The following is a 25,170-nucleotide window of genomic DNA, read 5'->3' on the forward strand; positions in this document are numbered from 1 at the left end:
ATGACCATTAACTGACCATTCTTCCAGGCAAACAATTTCCAACATAACTGTTTCCCATATCATTCTCCAGACCTTTTCCTTTCATAATAAAAATATTGTCAAATCAATATTTAAAATCATTTATCTATGCTAGGTAGCTTTCCATTTATTTATCATATTTGCTAAGGACAGACTGTTGATCAAAGAAGTTATGTTAAGAACAAGGCATGCACAATTTGTACTATGTATTATAGATTAGAATAGTGTGCTCTAGTATAACAAAACAGTCTGTTTTTGACAAAAAAAACTGGTATTCTGGCCTTTGACCAGTTATCTTATTTTATCAAATTCAGTATCATTTTTATTTGTGATATTTTATTTTATCAGATGCAGCTTTTCAAATCTTAAAATTATGTATGAAGATTCAGTAACACTTTACAATAAGGTTGTATTAGTAAATGCATGAACTAACATGAACAAAAAATATCGTTTTCAGCATATGTCTTAATTCTTGTTAATGTTAGTTAATGTCAATACAGTTATTCATGTTAACTAATGTTAACAGTTATGATGCTTGATTTTATGATTGTATTAGTAAATGCTGAAATTAACATGCACAAAGATTGATAAATGCTGTAGAAGTTTTTTTTCAATGTTAGTTTATGTTTACTAATGCATTAACTAATTGTTAACAAATACAGCATTGTTGTGAAGTGTTACCTAAGATTCCATTTAAAAATCTTAAATACTGATCATTATATTGATAATTATGTAAATGTTTTGCGCTCTTACAAGCAGGTTTTTGCTTTAGTTTAACATAGTTTTAATTGACTAAAACAAAATTTCCTTGAATTTTCTACATTTTCATAAACCATTCCTTCTTTTCATTTAACACGATGCTCTGTCCCTGCTGATGAAAGGCAGCCCACAGTTTAATGCGACCACATATCTCTAATATCTCTTTAAATTATGTCTTAAAATCTCTGTCGCGGTCTAATCTGACAAACTCCAGATGTAATACAGTTCAGTGATATGCAGAGATCTTGACATGGTTGACCCCTTCTCAGCTACTGTATTAGTTTGAGCTAGTTCAAGTGTTGCTCTTATAAATCCCTTTTATGTGAACATTTTTTTAGTTTAGTGTTTGTATAGTTTGTTGTAACTTTCTAATAAGATAGTCAACAGTACAAACTGGTTTTAATTTTTGTATTCCAAAAGCAGTTGTTTTCCTTATGTAACATCTTTGAAATGCTCTTTATTTTCCAAGCTGGAGAGTCACAAATTGCACAATGACCTCTTTATCCAGAAAACATTGTAGTTATTTTAAGGTACAGACTATGGCAATTTTATTTTTATTAGAATAAAAGTTTTCAAGTGTGCACGCAAATTCTGCTTCACAAGACCAAAATGCTAAACAACATTTTAGTATTAAAATGAAGAATCGGTCTACCATAAGTAAATGGCACATCAAAATAGATGTTTTGTAGCCTATCTGCATAGAAAAAAGCCCACTTTTATATACTTGTGGAATTTAAGTTAGTATCTTATAGTGTCTTATAATTCAGCTTAAAACAGTGACATTTGTTCTTCATCAGGAATCTGTGCTTTGGCATTAAAAGGGAATCATTTTGCAATGTGGATGCCATCATCAGCTGCTTTAAAAATGGTTAGATTTGCTTATAACATTATGTATAATATGAGTTTTAATATCAGTTACATGTGTTCACATTCAAAACCAATAAGAAAACACTAAAGTCTTTTAAGTTTGTTTTTCTCATACAATGTATGTGTGTTGTTAAGGCACAGTTCTTTTTCGCTTTGATTTCACAGTTATTTATGTCTAATTTTGTGTGTCTGAATAATGTCAGGAAGTCATTCATTGACGTTTTGGACTTGTGTCAAAGTGTGTTCTCGGTGTATGTGTTGACAGTACAGAAATAATAACAATATGTATTAAAAGTACGTTTTGTAGCTTGTATGCTAGTGTGATAAAAATATCACTTGTCGGTCTTGTGTCTATTCATAGAGTATTTATGCATGTGTGGTGGTATGTGATTTGCTGTGATCAAGAGTGTATATTTTGTAACAAGAAGAGAAGAGAGCGTGTCCTCTGAAATGGCACGAAGGCCTTTGTTAAAATTTAGGCCTGATCCTGTAGGCCTGCCTTGACACGCAGTCTTGTAAAAAAAGAAATGGACGTAAATAGGGAACAAACTTGCAGACATGCAAAAAAGCAGCTGTCTTAATTTTAATCATATTGTATTGTGTACATGCACATGTGCATACTGTAGCCTATGCTTTAATACTAATACACACAAGGACACACGTCTTATAGATATAGTTTATACTTTTTTGTTAAATACATATTTAAATTCATTGTGTCTCAAGAGAAATCACTTATTTTTTCAAAAGTGCTGTGTTTTCTAAGCAAGCTGAGATATGCATGTTAAAATGTGAGTATACTAAAAAATACTTATTTACTAAAAAGACACTTTATACAGTGCATTTATATCATTCTGGAATCGCAGTTGTTGTTTTTTCTGAGCTTATATTAATTGTTGTTCACAGTGGTAACAACAAGCACAATTTGCAGGTCTTGTTTTAATGTAGTGCAATAACACATTAGAATAAGAGCAGCAAATATCAAATGTATAAACTTACTGCATATATTTTAACTGATACCATTTTGAAAAGGTTTGTGTTTGCTTTTTAATGTCTCTAAAAAGTATTTACAGCACCTCTAGAATTATTTTTTAAAACATCAAAGCATTACTTTAATTACACATTGAACATGATTTTATTTTGGCCTATAGACTTTTGTTTATATTTAATATAGATGTATTTTTAGCTTTTATAATAAATAAGCTTCTACCTTAATTGAGCAATTGAGATCTTCTATATATTTGTTAGCCTTAATTTTGCCATCTGTTGTATGTGTCTTTGCAGCAAATCCTTAGATCCAAAAATTATTTCTCCCCTTTCATCCCTGCCTTATACGTAATGTCATTTGAACTCTTTAAGTTTCTTTATCTTCATATCTGTGAGTCAGTATTTTCAACTTTATCCTCACCTGTTTCTTTCTCTTTCTCTTTCTCTCTCTCTCTCTCTCTCTCTGGTGCAGTGCAGAAGTCTCTGTATTTCCTCTGATCATAAAGTGTTCCTGGGAATGCCATCCGTGTAGTGTAGAGTTTCACCATGACAACACACACGTTTGTGTTTCCATGTTTTATGGGGACTTTCCACAAATGCCATGACTTTTATACTGTAGAAACTATATTTAATCCCTAAACATAACCCTCTCAGAGATATTTTTCTACTATTTTAGATTTTCAAAAAAACATAATTCTGTTGGATTTATAAGCTTGTTTCCTCATGGGTCTAGAAAACGCCCGCACCAGATCAAAAAAATGACTGGTATCACTATTTTTGTGGGGACGTTTGGTCCCCACACAGTAGGGATTGCCAGGTACACACACACACACACACACACACACACACACACACACACACACACACACACACACACACACACACACACACACACACACACACACACACGTTGTATTTCCATGTTTTATGGGGACTGTTTGTAGATGTAATTATATTTATATTTTTATACTGTACACACTATATTTTATGTAAACCTACCCTAAAAACTTTCTGCATTTTTAGATTTTCAAATGAATATCATTTAGTAAATTTATAAGCTGCTTTCCTCACGGTAATGAAAAAATGTCCCCACAAGGTCAAAAATGACTGGTATTACTATCTTACCAGGACCACACACACACAAACACATGTGCGTGCACACACACACACACACACACACACACACACACACACACACACACACACACACACACACACACACACACACACACACACACAAACACACATAGATAAATTGACAGCATGATATGTTTTCTATTTGTACGTGAGTGTTGCATATGATAGTATTTAAATTTGAGTGCTATTTTTCATCATTTGTCTCATGCTAGTTTTCATTAAATGTATCAATTCAATGCTATCTCAATGGAGATCACAGGATCTGTTAAATGTATCTTGCACTTACATTCACATAGGAGCCTCAAACTGTTATCTCTCACTGCGTGGTCCGTTTCAGTTGTTAAATAGGGCAGTGCTGCCCCCATGTGAACAAAATGTGCCATTACAAACACTGAAGAAAGAGAGAGAAAGAGTTTCATGACTTCATGTTTTTTTTCCTGTTGTGCATGCCATGCACCTGGAAAACAGTCTGTCAGACTTTGTCAGGCTAAAAAACAGCCGACGTAGATAAATTGTTGTTTAGCCTTGATTCTTCATTTCTGTTCTCCTTCATATGTCCTCCAAGTAGCTAGAATGCTAGTACTGGCAGATGGCAGCAGTGATATAAATATTGTGCAAAAAGTGTTTCTGTGTGTGGAGGAATTTGTACTATGGTCAGTGGTCATTGAAGTGCCATGATGAGTAACATTACTTATAAAGCTGTTACCATGGCAACAGGAGTATGCTTTTGTAATTATGTAAAAACAATGATTAGACAGAAGGGGTGATGAGGATGGGGCGTGCAGGATAGCACACTGTTCCTAACTCATCTCTGCATGACAGCACTGTCGCTTTCCATTGAATAATAATATTTACTGACGACTCTTTGTTTATTTGTTTAGGCTGGAGTATGTTCCTGTTCAATATTTTTTTAAAGTTATTGGTGCATGAGTAATTTTAAAAGATTCAGCATGGAAAGAGTTAAAAACTTGTTTACTACAATCGTACTCTGAGCTGGGGGTTCTCAGCCACACCTTATTGGCTGTTGCCAAGAGCTCAGTGCAAGCTCATTGGGTAAAATAGAACTTAGCCCCTCCCACTGTTATGACACATTGTGTTATACAGAAGAGACATGTATGTTGACACAATCTTAAATCAGTTCAATGTGTGTGGACTTAAATGTATGAGTTGAGGGTGGTTAATATGTGTGCGGGCCAAAAAAATCACTTGTACGCTGCATGATCTGTCTCTTTTAATCTATTCATAGATTTTTGTCTTTCTGTTACCATCTTCCCACATACAGTGAGTGGGGCCTTGTTTTCACAACTTTCACAACTCCCTCCTCCCCTCCATAGAATGACTCTCATTCTATTTTTACACCGCTGACTTGCACACTTTCCCCATCCCACCCATTTTCCCACTCTTTTCTCAAACATTCAACATTAAGTGATTTTATTCATCAAATCTGAGTTTCTTTCTGTACGCACATGTAATGTTGGCTAACAGTCTTGTCTTTAAACAAATATTCATTGGAGAGTTTAACTGAGATATATGATGTGGTTAGGTTAGATACTGCTCCGTGAGGCATGTATTACTACAGTTTGGCGACATTTGTTCCTCTTTCTCTCACACACAAATCTTTCTCATTGTAGCGTGACTGTTTGTGAGGGGACTGGCTGATACTGGGCGCAAAGCCAATACCCCTCTGACCCATACAAACAAACCAGTCACTGAGCTCTCTCATGTTTAGCACACATACACATAAACCTACACAGATAGACTGATACTATACGCTGTGAGCATGCCCCTATCATGCTGCCTTAGTGCTGTATGCACTGATAATAATGGTTTTAAACAGTCACCTTTGCCTATGTGGTCATCACGGTTAAACAGTGGTCATCCAGTTTCATCTCTCTGCCTTATATTACTCTCCTTAACAAAAAATTAAATTCAGCACGCAGGGTAATCATATGAATGAATATTAAAAAGTAAACGGTTAAGAAGATAGAGACACAAATATAGCCTTTTTTTGCTACTCCTTTTACTTAATTTGGTTTTGTTTACAGCTGGGTTGTTAAAATGTTTGTGGGTTCATGAACAGCTGCATGGCTTCCAAGAAAAACACAACTAATGACAAATCTCATTTGTTAATCCACCACATTAACAATTAAAGACCAAAATCATCTACAGCAGGCAGGTGTTCATGGCTTTAGGTTATAATGTGCACTAAAGTGTTTTAAATCAGGGAGTGTGTAAAATGTGCAGTGTAAGGTAGGGGGTTGCAAACTGGGGTCCGGGGACATCTGGGGGGGGGGCTCCAAGAGGTTCTAGGGCAGGTGCCCAAACTCGGTCCTGGAGGTCCGGTGTCCTGCAGAGTTTAGCTCCAGCTTGCCTTAGCACACCTGCCTGGAAGTTTCTGGTATGCATAGTAAGACCTTAATTAGCTGCTTCAGGTCAGTTTGATTTGGGTTGGAGCTAAACTCTGCAGGACACCGGCCCTTTAAGACCAAGCTTGGGCACACCTGTTCTAGGGGGAAGAGTATTTATTAGATGTTTATCTCTCATTTCTTGCTACATTTCAGAATCATTTATATTTTCTTTGTATCTTTCTAGTGTGTTTTCTTATTACAGTCCCCTTTATCTCACTTATTGGGGTTTATAACGCAGGATTCCTAGTAAAGCTGCTATGAAACAAGATTTATTGTCAAATACATTTGAATTGATAATGAATCTTTTTTTATGTTTATACATCCAGCATTACTCTACAGTGTAGCCAATTATATATTTTTTTACATTAAAATATATAAATTGCTACATATATATTTTAGGTAGGGGGTCCCTCACAAAAGGTTCATCATATTTGGGGGTCATTGGCCATCATAACGTTTAAAAACCCTTAAGTCCAGTGGATGTCAAAATGTGTGCAAAGTTATTCGTGGTGTCTTGTGAGTGTGTGTTTGGCTTTGTGTCACAGCAAATCCCCAATATTGTTCCCATTTTAAATTAATTTTTGCATCTTTAATTTTTTCTTAAAATTTGTTTCACTTGTATCTGTATTTTTTATTTCTTTGTGCATTACTCAATAACACTTGGCTATATAAAGTATAATAAAAAAAATGTTTAATAATAACTAATGTATATGGCCCACATTTCTCTCAAGGGGCGCAATCTTTCAAGGAATAAGGACGTTTGTGAACATTTGTTGTTATTCATATTAAGTTCAATCCCAAAATAATGCGGCTGTGTCCCATAATAAACCCAAATCCCGAGATATATCAAATACCTGATGTGACAAGCTGTTCTTTTTTGGCGGCTCGACGTCACAGTGGGACAAATATCACGAGAACCCACGTACAGTTATGACCCAGATTCTTTGAGTGTTAATTATTCATGAGCTCGTTTTCAGCTTTGACCAGTGAGATCCCGAAAGACGATGCCAGATTTGCATATGACTGACATTCCAACGCTCGCTGGCACCAATCAGCGTTACGATAGGTCTGCTCGTTCACCAATCAGAGCATTCGAGGAGTAAAAGGCGGGTCACGGGCTGGGCGAGGTTGACACGCTGAGAGAACGAAAGAGGGCAGCCTACTATACAACAGGAGGAAGAGGGAGGGAAAGAGAAAGAAAGGGTTTGCGAAGCGAGAACTCGAGGGAAGAGTCGTGGCCAATTGCATGATGTTATGATACAACGACTTTTTTACTACGTTCACCTCGGGGCAAGCTGGGAGGAGCACGTTAGGCGCCGCGGGTCGCATCTGATCAGAAAAGTGACCCTGCTGCAGGAGAACCGCACTGGACTTTACGGGGGCTATTATTACAATCCAGACCCGTCATTTCATCACAACAGCACTGCGCCGGATCCTCTCTGTGCAGCTTTTCTTCTCTGTTTTGTATTTCCCTTGTTGTCCGCACACGGTGGAGTCGGACCGTTCCGCGCAATTATCTATTTTAACTAGTTTTACGACTGTGTCAGAGCTGAAGGCGAGGAGTTTAGTGGTCGATTAGCTTTCGGATGAGGCTGGACTGTGTAACGTTACGAGAGAGGGGAGTCGCAGAAGGCATTTAAAAAAGAGAAGTCATAGCATTTGTTTGACTTGCGATTAAAATTCAGTTTAATATCAAATTGCTGCGAGTTTTATACTTCACTAGATTGTTTAATAAGCTTTGAAAAAGCGAAATTGTAATGTAGGATAAAGAGAAGGAACACAAGAAGATGACCAGCGTGCGGTTGTACAATCTACAAGGGTTTCATTTTCTTTGACATGATATGATATGCTGCTATTATCCTGTTTGTTGCAGTGGTGCAAGTGTGACTGTGAGGCAAAGTAGTATTATTAACTAACATAGACCATTTCAAACACCATCACTGGGACCATCATACAACATTTGAAAAAGAAAGGTTTTTTTATTCTGCACACCACAGCTACAACGTAACAACGGTGTAACTAATGATTGTTAATCTGGAACATTGCACAGGTGGATATTAGGTTTTAAGTAGGTTGTTTTTAGCCGAGACCCTTGCTTTAGTAGTTTCAAGCGGGCAGAGGCGGTCGTTTGTTCCTCTTTTTAACCGGTTTGTTTTCCGTGTAGTGTTACAGTTTTAAAGCGTGACATGAGGACAGGTTTTGTGGTAGCTCTCGAAGGTGCGGATGCGAGACCAGGGGCGTTCCCGAGGGGACGGACTCATCTGAAACTGCGCTGCTAAAACCAGGTCCGGATCTTTAATGCAGCCCCTAAACCATCCAACCAAAGTGGCAATATAAAAGTCCGGTTGGTGCTTGTTTACTGGGCAGGATGTGATTTTGCGTTATTCAATCATTAGTAGGAAAACGATGCGTTGTACACCAAACTGATACATTTAAATTTCATTTGAAACAGGATGTGGATATGATAAAGTCGCGCACTGACAGTTAGATGGAATGATAGTGACCACGTGAAAAAGACAGATGTGTATCACATGTGGCCTTTTATCGATCATTTGATACGTATCGTTTCCCGTCTGATGGGCATTATCCTTTATAATATTGCGATTAATAACTCGCTACCGATTCGTGTCGCAACCCAAAGAATAAAGAACCCTCGCACTGCGGTGTAGTAGCACTCGTGCAAATCACCATGCTAACCTGCTAATCAGATCTGGGCTTCCCTTTTTAACGATAACCATTTTCATAGTTTAAAACATTTCTTATTTTGTGCCAGTGTGTGCTGTTATCTTTTTATAGCGGAATTTTATATCGTCACCAAATGAGTAATTAATCGTGTCGTTGTTTATATTAATCCCCCTGGGCTGAGGTGAGCTCAGGTCGCGGTTGTTGCACTACTCGAGACCGAGGATGACTGAGAGGCCTACTTAACCCTTTATTGACCGCAGCCATCCGTAAATGTAAACAAGCTCAGACGTGGAGGGGGGCAAGCAGGACCAAAAATAAAGCACATAACCTAAATAATATCCATACCCGTAATCGCATATCTAACCACAACAGCGTGTATATTAATACCAACTGGTGTACATTAAAGTGTTTTAACACTGTCATTTGGTATTAATCTGGCGCGTTCCTGGAGGTGGAACGTCGCTCGACTCTTCTTTGCGGTTTCTGATAGCACACTGTCATCAATTCACAGAAATATCTGTTGTCTGGGCCAATATATTTAAGATCATTAAGTGTTTATGTCATTGTGAGGCAGAATATTGTTTAGTACCAACACGAAGAAACTCTAGTAACGTTAGACGGATGCTGACTGCATCGATTATGGCCGCTTATTTTCATCGCTGGACTCAACATCACCTGTCTGGGAAAAGCATCATGTGGATACTTCATTTGTAATCGCAAGAACGTGTGTTATTTCATACCAGATGAACATTTGAAATAGTACCTCTATTTATTTAATGGACATATTACACGTGAAGCTTTTTTTGTAAAAAGTCATTGAGGACCTCTCTCAATCATGTTTTCATCGGAAAGCCCGCAGTATCTTCGCCAAGGACTCAGCATGTTTGGTCAGTCTTCATTACTTAATGTATCTTATTGTGTTTTCCATAATAGCCTGAACTATATCTTGTAAGAACCGTAATATCGTGCTAATAAATAATGCCGTAGTAACGGTATCGCAACGTGCATAAACGTTATTGTTTATGATTCATATTGGTAATGATTGATTTGAAAGGATCGTTTGCCTCATATGACTCATGAACAATCTGTTTATCTAATTTGCTGCATTACTGATTCAACAGTGATGTTGAAAGGGTTTATGTCTGATCTTTCTGCAATATTATTGGTAAAGGATGACACTCACAACACTGTGTTCCAGCAACACGAGTTTACTCTTATACTGATACTATTAGATATAGCTTTAATAAACAACAACAGACTTGTATTGTGCTTCTTAAGTGAAAATGTAAGACATTATGTAGTTAGTTGTCTGAAATATTTTGAAATGTTTCCTCCTTAATTTAAAAAAGTAACATGATGGCTCTTCTTCATTTATTTGATTGATGACTTGTATGCTCACTTTTTATTTAGATGTTACAGAGTCATGGTGCGTTGTGTAAATCCTGTCTGTATTTCCATAACATTTTGATACTTTTTACAGCCTAATATTTTTCCTGTATGCATCTTGTCAGTTATATTATTACTCATCATCAGTCTTTGATCTTACTGCTGTTATTCTTTATTACCTGGCATAAATGCTATATAAAAAGAGTGCTCTGGTATTTTCTTCTGTAGTGTGGACTAATGTTGAGCCCAGATCGGTTCCAGTTTTTCCTTGGCATTCATTGGTTCCTTTCCTGGCACCCACCCAATCAGATCCATCGGCTCAACCTGGTGAGGGCCAACAAACTGTCAGTCATCCGCAGACAGCCTCTCTGAAAAAGGGTAATATACCTGGCATCCATTGTCTTAATCCAAAATGATCTTAGCAGGGTTGGTAAATATTTTGGTTGGATTATTAAAATATAAAAGTTTAATATTAAACAATTAAGACGGATATCTGGAGACTTTGTAACTCTATCTAGTGTAATTTAGCCATTACCCAATCCAACTTTCGACCTCAAAGGTGGCCAGATTTAAGAGGGATTTATTAAAGATACTGTAATGAATAACCTATCTTTCTTGTTCAGAGTCTCAGAGTGGCTCAGTGCTAAAGGAGATTATAGAGGGGGCACCAAATCCTTCCTCACGCCCCGCTCCCTCTGTCGATGAACTGCCCCCAGAGAGGGAGAAGGATGTGGAGCGGGAGAGACCCGACAGTGAAACTGAAAGTGACGTGGATGATGCGTAAGTAGTCTTGTGTGTGATGTGATCTGTCTTTCTGGTTCAATGTGTTTTGTTGCTCTTATCCTCTGAAAAAGCTGCATAATGACATCACATAGAAAGAGAGAACAAAAGCATGTGTTTAAATGACAGAAGTGAACCAGAGGCTGTTTACATTAATAAACTCTTTCATCTCTTTCATTTACCCTGTATCTAAATAATTTTCCATTTCATAACAACGAAGTACAATTCCAGCAAAATGTATTTTTCCTATTATCCTTACTGTATCGTTTTTGTATTAGGGTGTTATTGATCTCGTGAAGCATCAATCCCTCTATATTTTACAGATATGTTTAAGCAATGTGCTTTTTGTTTCTGCGGTAAGCTGCAAAGCAGTACACCACAGTGCATTGCAGTTTTCAGTAATTGGCTCCAGTCTTTTGCTGTATTGTTTCACGGCACAGTGAAGGGCCCTAAGGGTTTTCTGTGAGAGAAATCAGTGGATCTTTTGGGTCTGTTTTTGGCCACAGCAGCTATGCTGTACATTTTGTTACAGTGTAATAATTCTCAGTTAAATAGTATCAGAATGTAAAACCGAAAACCACTCGGCACCATGATCGTGTGCATTCAACCATAGGTCGAATCTTAACAAATTGGATAAAGCAGTCTGCTGCGATCGACTGACAACAGTGAAAATGCATCCTTTGTAGTCCTATATGTAGTACTGCTACATTTAAGAGTGAGTGTGTTTGTATCAGCTATGAATAAATAAACGTATATGTACTCGGGACTAAATCATTGTGTGCATTAAAGAGAGGAGTGCGTGTGAGAAAAAATACAGCTTTTTGTAAGTAAAGATCAGAGATTGAGAGCGCAAGCTGTTATGTATGATTAATAGAGGTAGATGTGGAAAAAAATCAATGTAATGTAATATGACGATAACCTTTGCTGTGGGTGGGAATCGGCAGGGATCTAGCAGTACAATATTACTTTGATTTCTGCGTCATGATATGCTGATATTGTGATTTTTTTTTCTGTTATGTGTGTATTTATTTAAAATCGTGATATATTGTGATCTTTGTATAGTAGCTAATTCTGAATTTAGATTTTGGTCAAAATAGAACTAAAAATGCGAAATATTGAACCGTTCAGCTGAATCCCCACTGATTCTTCTTTTCTGTTTTTGTTTCTCCAGGTTTTTCCCGGGTGTTCTTCCTGATCCGCCAATCTCTGCATCTCCTGGAAAGCGTAGATCTCAGTCCCTCAGTGCACTGCCCAAAGATGACAAAAACAGCCCTGGCAAGGTACACATTTACACTCACACACATATAGACATGCACAGTTTCTCTATCTCACGTAGACACATAAACTCATTCATCCATCCGTTTGCGTATATTACAGAGGGAAAAAGATCACATCCGCAGGCCCATGAACGCTTTCATGATATTCAGCAAACGCCATCGTGCGCTGGTTCATCAGAGACACCCAAACCAGGACAACCGCACAGTCAGCAAGATACTAGGAGAATGGTGGTATGCCTTGGGACCCAAAGAAAAACAAAAGTACCACGACCTTGCATTTCAGGTTAGTGGAACAACCGTATACTTGCTAGATGCATGTTAGACACACTTAATAACTTTCATTTAGCCTTTAGGGTCATTTATTACGTCCATTAAAGTTTGTGTCCGGTTTTGTTTCCGTTTACAGGTGAAGGAGGCACACTTTAAGGCACATCCTGACTGGAAGTGGTGTAATAAGGACAGGAAGAAATCCAGCAGTGAGGGGCGTGGCATTCCAGGGGGAAAAGAGATCCGTGAGCGAAGCATGTCAGAAACCACAGGTATGGAACAAGATATAAAGTGACAAGTTTATTACTGTACAATGTGTCCATGCATTTTCATGTCTATAATAAATATTAAATATTATTTGTATTTTTAGCAGAAATACTTTGAATATGTTGTGGATTTTGAATTTATTGATATTTTATTTCATTTGTAATTTATAAATCTAAAAGATCATATTACATTTTTCTATTAAATGCTGTTGTGACTATTTCAGAACCACCAGCTGTGTCAATAGGGGTGGAGCTTAAAGGGGTGGGACCCGGAATGGTGTCAGAGCGAAGTGGAGGTGAGGGACACAGTCAACTGACCCGGCCCCGAGCCTTCTCTCAGAGCGCCATGCATACTCTGGAGAGGAGCGAGAGAGGCAATCCACAGGCTTTAGCTGAGCTCGCACAGGTAAGGGACACACAAACTCATATAATAGTTCACTCGTTCATTTACAGAGATTCTTACTCAACTACTTCCTCTTGTTTTGGTAGATGTGTGGTGATGGTGGTCAAGTTTCTGGGCGGGGTGCTCTCTCTCAGACGCAGAGGGGGGTAAGTGAAGACATGACTAGTGACGAAGAGCGCATGGTCATCTGTGAGGAAGAGGGAGATGATGATGTCATTGGTGAGTCATATTTCATCTGGGAAGTTTTAAAGCTTCTTAAATCAAAGTACTTATGTAATACGAGGCCACCACATGTTTTTAATCGCCATGTATATAATTCTGGCTTATTTTTTTATCATCATGTTGTATTTAGAGGACTCATACCCAGGAAGCTCTATTGACTTGAAGTGTAAGGAGAGGGTGACGGATAGCGACAGTGAAAATGGATCTGGAGATGAAGGAGAACGCAAGGTATCAGATTTGAAGTCGGTTTTTAAAGTGCTTATGTAGTGTTTGTAAGGAAGCATGTTCATCCAAGTCTGAAAAATCTGCCATTGGATGATGATTTTTGATGGCAAGTAAATTGCTTGTGGTTCTTTAGCTTTTCTTAAGTTAATTATTAATGAGGTTTACAAAAAGCTATACCATTTTCATTAGCTGGTAAAGGATCTGTATTATTGCAAATGACTGCTGTCTTTGGCTGATTTATGTATTTTTAACTGTACATTTTTTCTCTCTCTTTTCCTGCTGTTATTTTTCATAATTTCTCACGTGTGCCGCATCAGAGGGTTTTTGCTCCAGTGATTTGCTCCTCATCTTACGGCCCTGGTAGTGGTCGAAGCATATCTCTGTCCTCGTACCCCACCTCCAGACCCTTTAGCGATGTTTCCTCAAAGAGGAAGCGGACAATAGAGGGAGGTGATGGAGAACGAAGGGAAGGTGATGGTATGTCACAGTCTCTCCCCCAGTCCTCTATGGGTCAGTCCATCCTGGTCAGCTCTGGCGGGGGAGTGTCGTCAGTACTTGGAGCAGTGAGAGTGGCATCCACCGTTGTTACCAATGTGGTGCGTCCAGTCATCAGCACGCCAGTGCCGATCGCCAGCAAGTCCCCACACGACAGGAAACTCGCCCCGCCCCAAACGCAACTTCTCATCGGACCTGGTGCCACAGGAAATGTCCAGGCAGCTGCTGCTGGAGGGGGTGGGTACTATTCTTCATCATCGCCCAATCCTGTTGCATCAGCGGGTCAAGGCGGTCTGGTGACCAATTTAGTTTTGGGAGGCACATTTCAAGCCCCACCCACTGTACAGCTCGTCACACCTCCTTCACAAAACCCGGCCTCCCCTGCATCGGCTCCACTTACTCATAGTAATGGTCCACTGCCTCTGTCTGTGCTGCAGCCTCACGTTCTGCCCTCTGCCTCATTAGCGCCCTCATCAGGCCAAAAACAGATAACGCAAGTCCAGTACATTCTCCCAACCCTCTCAACCAACAATCCCAAGAGCCCCTCCCCTCATCAAACCAGTCAGCCAACCAGTATCTTCACCCTACCCACAGCTCTACCCACTCATGCTTCCTTGGCAAATGGGAAACAGTCAGGATATGTCTCCAATCCTGCCGTGGGAGTGGTTAACCCAGGAGCCAGAGGTAAGAATTCATAAACTGATGTGTTTAAACATTTCATAATAATATTAGGTTATAATATTATAACCTAATAGTATCACTTACATATCATATGGCTTATTTATTAATAATGTTAATTCTCAACAAAGTTGGTCTAAAATTAAAGATTAAACTGAGTTTATTAATCTGTGGCAAAATATCCTCACCAGTACATCCTTGAAGATTACAAATTAATACATTCTGTTTATTTATATATTGACATTTAAAGATGTTTTACTATTTAAAAGCTGCACAAACACTTTTATTATTAAAGGTTTAAAATATCTAAATCAAAAAGATTATATTAGTAAAACACTGTGATAGTGTATAGCACTTTTAAAGTACACTTTTACATGTAAATCCTAGGAGTTTAACGTACATGTATTCGTCACCATCCGTTGCGGTATGTATGTCATGGTTTGGTGCGCACAGTTTGACGACTAATACATTCATTTAAGTTGAGTTTTGAGTTTTTTGAGAGCCATTCGAAAGCCTAATAATAAGCCTGGTCGTGCGCTGACGAGAAGTGCACTTCAAGGAGCGATCGCTCAAGTCGCTTTCAAGTTAATTTGATTGGATGTGCCGATCGGTCTGCACAGTGCTGCAAACAGCTTGCATCTAAGTCAGTCACAGGTGATCCAAGAGGGGTAGATAGGACGTGTGTCGGCTGGTGTTGTAAAAGCAGGTGACGCGGTCCCAACAGGGCGAGTCTCAAATTAGTGCATGCACACCTCCCAAAACGTATGAAACATGTTTAAACTCACAGTCACTTCTGTCGTAGAAACAAGCGCTAAGTAAGTGCTGAGAAATGGTGGTTTGCTTAAAAAACACATATTAGGAAAATTCACCATAGTTTTACTATGGTATTTTTAGGAAAACCACAGTAACCATACATAACCGATTCACTCACTATTAAGAACTATATAACATATTTTAACCAAGGTATGTCCAGTAAATATATAAGGTAATGAAAATTCACCAAAAACAAGATAGGCTAACTATTTTTCTACTATAGTAAAACCATGTTTGATTTTCATAAAGGATACTTCTGACAATAAAGCAAAACAAACTTTTTAATATGAGAGTTCATCTAAATTAAACAACATTCTCTTAATCATTGTATGAAACATTTTATTTCATTTCAGTAGTTTTCTTGTTAAATGATAATTAAGCCCTTTTTAACTATTAATGAATAAAAAGATTCCTGGTATTTGATGCTTTTTTCGTTTGTACCAAACGTGACCCTTGAACTGAGTTACGCACCAAACCGTGACTTCTGTGTTTGTTACACCCCTTGTGAATAATACCCTAATTTAGTGCCTTACTTAGCTATAATAAGTAAAAAAATCTATTGGAGTAAATATTTAGGTTTTTATCCGATTAGTCGATTAAATAAAAAAAGAATTGCCAGATTAATCGATTATGAAAATAACCGTTAGTTGCAGCACTTAAAACGTATCACTTTGCCTTGCATTTTCTGTTGAACTGTTTCTTTAAATGCTAATTGGGGTTAATGTGAAAACAATTTCTTTCATTGTATTGTGTCTCAGAGCTTTATTGTTTGGCTTTGGGATATATCCAGGTACTGTTCTCTATTGTTTTGTGCTGTGCCAGATAGAACAATGTGCGCAAGACCCATTTATTTTTTTTAACACTGTTCTTTTTTCTGCCTGCAGTGCAAACACAGTCACCAGTCTTGCAGGGCAAGATGCTGGTTCCCATGGCAACAGTGAGGGCTGCTCCTGCCCCTTCTCAGCAGTTTCCCTTGGTAGCCCCTCCTCTTCCTGTACAGAATGGAGCACAGGCGGGAAGCAAGGTGTGATCTCAATTGTTAAACTTTCATCTAACAATCATATCTCATGTGGAATTGATATTTCAAGCAGTGATTACTAAGTCTCACCTCTTATCTCTCCATCCAGATTATACAGATTGCTCCCATGCCTGTCGTCCAGTCTCAGCTCCCATCTGCTGGACCAGTGCAACCCGGGAGCCCGTTTTCTGTTACTATGGGAACAGCTACAGTGGTCGCCCCAGGCTCTACCCCGTCTCAGACGGTGCTGCTACCACCCCCACCTACAAGGTATAACATCCACTCACTTAAACTCACCTAGCAGCGCACACAAACATCTCCCCCACTCAACTCCCACACTCCTGAAGCTCTGCGCCACTTGAAAATAGCCCTGACTTTTTTATCTTGTGCCTGTTTTTTTATCTTGTGAATGTAACTTTCTCTCTCACAGAATCACTTATGTACAGTCCACTCCTGGGGTTCCCTCTCCTTTGCCATTAGTTCCCATGACAACAGGCTCCTCCTCTCAGGCAGCTTCAGCAACACCTGGATCTGCTTATGTGCCATCGCCTTTGCCAACGTTTGCAGCGATTGCTCATCCAGGACAGGCTATGGTGCAGCCACTGATTGCAGGTCAGTTGAAGCCTTACTGGGTTTAGAATGGCCTGATCATTGTCATATATAATTTAAAAAATGTATTTAAATACAAATGAAGCTTTTTTACCTAAAATCACTTTGCAAGTGTTAATATTGAAAGATGTCTGTCAAGTTTATTGCATTGCTCCTGTGTTCTCCTCCACCAGGTCAGCCATCTCTGCTTGCCCCAGCCCAGTCACCCAGTGCCCCTCACGCTTCAGCCATCACCACCATATACACCCCAACAAATGTGACTTTGGCATCCGGGGTGGTGTCTATGGCGACGGTGTCACCCAGTGTGGTGTACACCGTGTCCAGTCCTTCTAGCCTGTCTCCCCACATCCTTCCTAAACACACCACAACAAACTCTGTGACCTCAGATAGGCAGGGGAACGTGCCATCACACTCTGAGCGTCAGCTGCACCAGGATAGAGCACCTGACCGGCAGCATGCCGACGGCATGTATTCACAATCCTCTGACAGGCAGTCGGAGAAGATCTCAGTCTCTCAGATGGACAAACAGTTCCAGGCCCCCAGTAAAAGCAGCAGCAGCTCAACTGCTCCCCCGCCAGGATCTTCAGTGCCATTGCAGCCTGGGAGCCCTGCTCCACCCTCTCATCCTGGTATGAGTCTGCATTAGAAATAAATAAACTAAAGCTGCTATCTTCAGTTGTAATTCATATTTAGACTGGACTGGTTTTTGCTGACGAGTTTTTATGGACACAAAGACAATAGACACTCGTGACGAAAGATCCCAGTCCATTCTGAATAAATTCATGAAATTACAGACATCCTTTGTTAATAATTCAAAACATTTCACAACCAGTCCTTGTCTAAATAATACCGCTTATTCTTCATAACTGTCATCTCTCTTTAAACAGGCAGTGCTCCTGGCACTCCCAAACTTATCACAGCAAGGCCTCCTCAGAAGGTGAAAGCCACAGTGGCCAACATTCCTGTGGGCAGCTATGATGGAGGGGGAAGAGGAAAAGAGAGGGAAAAGGAGAGGGATCGGGAGAAAGATAGAGAACAAGATAAGGACAAAGATGGTGGGAGTCGATTCTCATTCGAGGTGGACAAGGCGAGTGAGACCAGCTCCCCTGCAGCCCTCCCACCAGAGGAGGGGACCGCAGAAGGCACTTCTCACTCTGTAGCGGAGAGCGGTCCTGCCAGTGGGCGTGGCAAAGAGGCAAGCGCCAAAGAGGTTAGGTCAACAATATTATAAAAAGATTTAATGGTGATTATGGTGTTATTTAAAGGGACACTCCACTTTTTTTGAAAATAGGCTATTTTTCCAGCTCCCCTAGAATTAAACGTTTGATTTTTATTGTTTTGAAATCCATTCAGACGATCTTCGTGTCTGGCGTTACCACTTTAGCATAGCTTAGCATAATCCGTTGAATTTGATTAGACCATTAGCATCGCGCATGATATTATGCAGCACCTGAAAATAGTTCCCTTTAGTATCTTTCAATAGCAGGGGACTATTTTCGGGCACTGCGTAATATCATTGCGCCTGCTGGAGCCATGTTACGGCAGCAAAGTCCTTGATTATTACGCCAGAATGAGAGTATAGTTCCTAGCCATATCTGCCTAGAAAATGGCAACTTTTAATTTTCTGTGTCGGTCTTAGTACACGATGTAACTACAGAAGAGTCAAGGTTTAAATAGGAAAAACATCAAAACTCTTTGGTTATTTTTTAGCGTAATGCTAATGGTCTAATCAGATTTAATGGATTGTGCTAAGCTATGCTAACAGTGCTAGTGCCAGACCCGGAGATCAGCTGAATGGATTCCAAAACGATAAAAATCAAGTGTTTAACTCTAGGGGAGCTGAAAAATAGGAATTGTGGAAGTGTCCATTTAATTCTGATATCTATAACCAGGGATTTAAATACTGGTTTATACATAGTTATATTTTGCATAAACTGCTTTGATTCACCAAAAATAATTCATTGTAACAGTTTTAACATAATAGTGCTGTAAGTTTATTATTACTATATTAGTTATAGGGATAAAAGTATTTTTAAAGCAGTTACCAAAAAACATGTAAATCTGCTACAAGGAAAATATTTTAACCAATGTTCTCGTTTTTTCAGGACTCCTGTCCTTCCTCCCCATTACCTCCTCCATCTGGATCAGATCCTGCTCAGCCTCACAGTGATAAAGATGCACCACCTGCTAAAAAAGTCAAGGCTCGCCCCCCACCTCTCAAACGACCATTTGATTCTGTTGACAGGTGTGTTTCATTGTTATGCGTTTTATCCTTATGTTCCTATCTATGTACGTCTATTGAGCCACCTGTATGCCTACATGCGTTCATAGATAGAGGATGGATTCTGATTGGTTGCTTGTAAAAATAACATCTCATCATGATGGTCATGTGTGCAGGGTCCTGTCAGATGTGTACTTTGAGGAGCGCTTCGCAGAGCTGCCTGAATTCCGTCCAGAGGAGGTTCTGCCCTCTCCGACCCTGCAGAGTCTCGCCACCTCCCCACGAGCCATATTGGGCAGCTACCGCAGGAAGAGAAAAAACTCCACCGGTGAGAGTAAACGCAGACCTGCGCACTTATCAAGTTTAAATGATTACTGTGCATCTTTTGTGTTCGATACTTAACAAACCTTCAAACCCATTCCTGTATGCAGACTTGGACTCATCCACCGAAGATCCAATCTCTCCTAAAAGAAAAAGCCGTCGCAGATCTAGCTGCAGCTCAGAGCCCAGCACACCTAAAAGCGCTGCCAAGTGTGAGGGGGACATTTTCACCTTTGAAAGGCCAGGTAATTTTCTTTCCCATAACCTCTCATTTAAACCATAATTGTACGTTTCACAGCAATGATTTATGCTTTATTGTTTCTTTATTCACTCGCTTTATCTCTATTCTCTGGTGCAGATGGAGAGGATATACTGGGGGAGTTGGAGTTTGATAAGGTGCCCTATTCCTCTCTTAGGAGGACTCTTGATCAAAGAAGAGCTCTTGTTATGCAGCTATTCCAGGAACATGGCTTTTTCCCCTCAGGTAACACCCATACCCATGTAGCACTGTTACTAAAATGAAAAAAAAGTAACAATTATCCAGTCACAATACATATCCAAATGAAAACTGATGTTATAATGTTTTTAGAGAACTTTAATCTGTATTTAGGGTTGGCAGCTAGGAGACCGGAGACTAAATCTGGTTCAAAAAATCTTAGGATAATTCAAAATTAAAATAAATATTTTTTTAAAGTAAGTTTGTCAAAAATGGTAAACATGAATTGGGTGTCCATGGATCCGTAAAGGTTAAATACCCTACATTAGACAACAAAAAGTATGTATGTAGCGTCACTAACGCCCTCATTCTTCTGCCCCTATCTGTCAATCAACAGCTCAAGCTACTTCTGCGTTCCAGGCGAGATATGCAGATATCTTCCCCACTAAGGTGTGCTTACAGCTCAAGATTCGCGAGGTCCGACAGAAGATCATGCAGACGGCAGCTCCGTCGGAATCGCCTGGCATTTCAGACCCCTTGTCGTTACCGGGACCTTCCGGGGCAATGCCCAGTGAAAGAGGGGGAGGGACTGAGCCTCAGGAGAAAGAAGCAGAGAGAGAGGGGGAGCTGAACAGCCAAGAGGAGCCCAGAAACGCTGGCGATTCACAGGACTCCACCAGATGAGGTTGATGGACAGCTGAAAAGAGAGATTGAAGAGCAGAACTCTCCCCTCAACATCTGCATAATCCACATTTGTTGTCTTGTCTCTGCTCAGAAGGATGCGCTACAGACGTGCAAAATTTAATGGAGCAGATAAGGGGAGAAGATTGGGGTGTTGAACCTTAATTCCTCAGTATTTTATGTTGCTAAACAAACAATTTCAAATAAGTTACATTGATATACATAAAGACATTTGCATACACCTCTGTGCATCGTCCTAAATATACACACTTGAATTTACAGCATTATATTAGTCTTTAGGCTTCCTTTGGACTTTGAGAATAAAGGATTGTGGGCACGTCCTAAGCCAGTGATGTCACGCCGTTGATGCGTCTAGAAGGCGGGACATGTGAGGGCACCCAATCCCTTTTAAGACTGAGTCGTGTTTTTATGGCCTGATTGGCAGTAGCTTGGCCACTGGTTTTTTATTGGCTCACGGGTTGCTGCCGGTCATTGTGAGGCTGGCCTCCATTGACTGAGTTTAAGTGATAATGAAGACTTTAATTTTTGATATTTTGTTTGATTTTTGACTTTTCACGGAAAGCTTTGTTAAGGCACTGAATACCTTTGATGAGGGACTCGTTTTGAACCGTGTGCTGCCATTCACAAACCTTTGCATCCTATGATTGGCGCGAGTGGTTGTCAGTCAAACTGGATTCATTCCAAAGCCTGTGATTGGCTAGCCATGAAGGAAAAAGGTAAAGGAAGGGAAGTCAACAGGCACATTATTGCCCTTGATTTATGTTTTTCCATATATTAAGAGATTCCACGTATTTAAACATTTCTCTACCTACCATTTTTGTATTTTACTTTTCATGAGCTGGTGAACCACGGAGCAAGGAGAATGTCTGGAATATATTAAGAATTTACATCTTAAGAATTGTTATTAATGTTTTAGAGAAAGACACTTGATTTTCAGCACACTTTTACAGGTCATTATGTTATCAAATTTCTCATTATTACTGTTCTTATTAATGTTTTGTTGTTCTTGTGGATCAGATCCTTATAATCGATATAATACTGTATTCCTATTATTATAGTATACACTCTTTTTTTTTTTAGCAGAAACAGAGATGAGTTTAGGTGTGAAGAAATAATTCTCCACCCTCAACCTTCCCTCCTAGAGGCACTTCCACTACTTTCTTTAACATTTTCTTCATTTCTTTATATGTTTCTTACCAGAAAGTAATTACATAGGCTTTTATGTCAGTCACTCCAATTCTCATTCTGGTAGTTATACTAGTTATTTTTTATTCACCACTTACATTCCTCCCCTTCCTCATTCCTCTCTGTCACTTTATTATGATTCTTTCCTCAATCACTTTAGGCTATGAGGTGGGACCGGGGGCCATCAGTGGTGATCTGCAGCGCTGGTCTTAGTTGTACATAAATTAAAAGACTCAAAAAAACCATAATTGAAAGAAACAAAGCCAGTACAGAAAATGACATTGTTAAACAAAAGAGAAATAAATATGGTTATAAACTTTTCATACTGTGTTACCTTGTTTTGTTGATTTACATATTTTAAGAAAGAATTTATACTGATAAGCTCTGAATTTGTAACTGTATCTCTCAGTATACAATAAATAGATGTTCAAAAAACCGCCTTTTAATTAAAATGTAATGGCTTAATGACTTAAGTTAGATGAATTGAGCCGTACTTACAGTAATGGGGTGTGGGATACGGCAGTAGAATGTACCTGAATTTGTATGTATGAATGATTAAGTGAATGACTAAACTATGACTAAAGGGTATTGTCTTTTTTGTTCCAAATAGTTCACAAATTGATCCCTTCTTAAATTAAACAGTGTTGTTTAGTTGTTGCATCTTTAAAGTCTGTTTAGTAATATTAAATATTTATTCTGAGTTTGTCACACAACAGAAAAATCCGTTATTAACCCCCCAGACAAATTTAAATGATAGAACCCCCCAATAAATAAAAAAGTGATCAAAAACTGAGAAAAATAAGGGCATGCTGGGGACGTGCCTACTGTCGGCACTGAAATCATGCCCACTTGGGGGGAAAGCTGGCGACCTCCGGAGGTCGCATATGCAGGCTGCATACTTTACCAAGCCTGGTTTAAGTTAAAGGGATAGTTCACCCAAAAATAAAAATTATATCATCATTTACTCATTCTCATGTTGTTACAAACCTGTATAAATGTTTTTGTTCTAATGAACACGAAGAAAGATATATTGAGGGGCTCACGAACAGTTGGGTTACAAACATGCCACAAAATATCTTTCATCAGAACAAAATAATTTATACACATTTGTAACAACATGCGAGTGAGTAAATGATGACAGGCTTATATTTATTCTTAAACTGGTATGGTCCAAAACACTGACAAAATTCTCGTACAAAAGATATAATTATTCAATACCTACACTGTAAAAAAAAATCAGTAGAAATTACAATGTTATTGCAGCTGGGTTGCCGGTAATTTACCGTAGATTTAAATGTATGTTATTTACTGGCAAGAGTTTTGTTCAAAGTTAAATAAATTTTATATTTTAACAAGTCTTTATCTTTACAGAATAAAACTATACAATAATAGCCTCATGCAAAGCATTTTGGGAACCAGAAATCATCATCAACCTTTTTCTGTTTTTTGCTTCAGATTTTGTTTCCCAAAATGTTTTGCTTGATGCTGTTTTTTTAGTTTTACTCTGTAAAGACAAAGACTTGTAAATGTTAAATGTTCATTTAACTTTGAACAAAATGTTGCCAGTAAATAACATGAATTTAAATCTACGGAAAATTACCGGCAACTCAGCTGAAATTTCTACGGATTTTTTTTACAGTGTAGAGTTTGGCACAAGTCCCAAAAAGTCTAGATTTTTTATGAGATCATCCTACACTTCAGCTTTTATAAAATGTCCTGTCCAGCATTCCACCTTCTACATTCTGCTACGTCTTTGTAGCCCTGACGAAATGTTGCAAAACGTTTTTTAAACTGAAACGGTGATACGTTGAACACCCTGTTTTGATGATGCAAGAGTTGCAACTACAGCAGCTGAGAAGGCCAATCTTTGTGTTCTTTTTTTTAAATGTTTCCGGGACCTGATGAAATTGTTATGTTTAATACTGTGAAATACACTTGATGTTACAGTCACTGCACTTGTCGTCCAGAATGAATGACATTCCAACTTGGACGTGGGTGAAGCTGAGGTGGCTGGTTGCTGAAACCACTCCCAACTAGCTTGACTCTAGTGAAAGCAGTGGCTGTTCGCAAGTCATAAGGATATGACAAAAATTTACGATTAATTACAAATAATTGTCCACTTTGTAATTGTAAATAGGCTATTTAGAAATAAGAAAGTCTTTATGACGTATGCAGCCTACAAATGTGACCTCTGGAGGAGGCAGCCTTGCATCTGTGGAATGTTTGTGATTGTGTTAAAGGGACACTCCACTTTTTTGAAAATATTCTCATTTTGGAATTAATTTTGCTGATCTCCGGGTCTGGCGGTACCACTTTTAGTATACCTTAGCACAATCTATTGAAGTAGGCGCAATGATATTACGCAGCAGCTGGAAATAGTCCCCTTAAGCCCGATTTAAAGTTTTGCGTAAGCTCTACGGCGTAGGTTATCTGCAGCCTGTGTAGCTCTGCATAGCCTGACGTGCCCCTCACAAACTTTTTATCAGCGCGTCAGTTCTACGCAGACCGCAAGTGCTGTGATTGGTCCACCAGAACCCCTCCTGTCAGATACAAAAACTGCATCATAGGTATTTCGGTTTGCGACGGAGAAAACAAAGATAGGCCAAGTTGAGGAGTGATTTAACTCAAACTGTAACATAAGTTGCTGTTTATTTACTACCATCACTGCTGGTCTTCTCAAAACGTACACAACAAGTTTCAAATAGGAAAGATATCAAAACTCTTTCAGATATCAAAGTGACTTTGCTGCTGTAACATGGCTGCAGCAGGCGTAGTGATATTACGCACTGCCCGAAAATAGTCACCTTGGTTATTTCAAAAGCAGGGGACTAGTTTTGGGCAGTGTGTAATATCACTGCACCTGCTGCAGCTTACATCAGCAAAGTCATTGATTATTACGCCAGTTTGAGAGTATAGTTCTTAGCCATATCTGCCTAGAAAAATCACAACTTTCCATTTTTCGTCTGTCTTAGTACACGATGTAACTACAGAAGAGTCAAGTTTTAAAT

At 39.0% G+C, this 25,170-nt stretch overlaps 1 protein-coding gene across 4 annotated transcripts in view; it reads left to right on the forward strand.

Annotated features, from left to right (window-relative positions):
• The window catches only part of cicb (capicua transcriptional repressor b), a 33,739-nt gene extending 11,687 nt beyond the window's left edge, over window positions 1–22,052 (forward strand). For 3 of the 4 annotated variants that reach the window (XM_065261127.2, XM_065261129.2, XM_065261130.2), the window contains exons 3-21: window positions 10,473–10,622; window positions 10,868–11,024; window positions 12,196–12,304; window positions 12,402–12,584; window positions 12,708–12,840; window positions 13,059–13,240; window positions 13,324–13,456; window positions 13,590–13,687; window positions 14,002–14,863; window positions 16,555–16,694; window positions 16,798–16,958; window positions 17,119–17,300; window positions 17,471–17,926; window positions 18,185–18,507; window positions 19,403–19,542; window positions 19,695–19,846; window positions 19,950–20,084; window positions 20,198–20,323; window positions 20,673–22,052. In XM_065261127.2, the coding sequence (XP_065117199.1) occupies window positions 10,473–10,622; window positions 10,868–11,024; window positions 12,196–12,304; window positions 12,402–12,584; window positions 12,708–12,840; window positions 13,059–13,240; window positions 13,324–13,456; window positions 13,590–13,687; window positions 14,002–14,863; window positions 16,555–16,694; window positions 16,798–16,958; window positions 17,119–17,300; window positions 17,471–17,926; window positions 18,185–18,507; window positions 19,403–19,542; window positions 19,695–19,846; window positions 19,950–20,084; window positions 20,198–20,323; window positions 20,673–20,959 (4,109 nt within the window). In that variant the 3' untranslated portion in view covers window positions 20,960–22,052. Of the gene's footprint in view, window positions 1–7,338; window positions 9,746–10,472; window positions 10,623–10,867; window positions 11,025–12,195; window positions 12,305–12,401; window positions 12,585–12,707; window positions 12,841–13,058; window positions 13,241–13,323; window positions 13,457–13,589; window positions 13,688–14,001; window positions 14,864–16,554; window positions 16,695–16,797; window positions 16,959–17,118; window positions 17,301–17,470; window positions 17,927–18,184; window positions 18,508–19,402; window positions 19,543–19,694; window positions 19,847–19,949; window positions 20,085–20,197; window positions 20,324–20,672 lie in introns of those variants that run through there. The other variant, XM_065261131.2, reaches the window with a different exon arrangement.
• The last annotated feature ends 3,118 nt before the right edge of the window (window positions 22,053–25,170 follow it).

This window comes from Paramisgurnus dabryanus, chromosome 13 (genome assembly GCF_030506205.2).
Source record: "Paramisgurnus dabryanus chromosome 13, PD_genome_1.1, whole genome shotgun sequence".
In the NCBI taxonomy this organism is placed as follows: Eukaryota; Metazoa; Chordata; class Actinopteri; order Cypriniformes; family Cobitidae; genus Paramisgurnus; species Paramisgurnus dabryanus.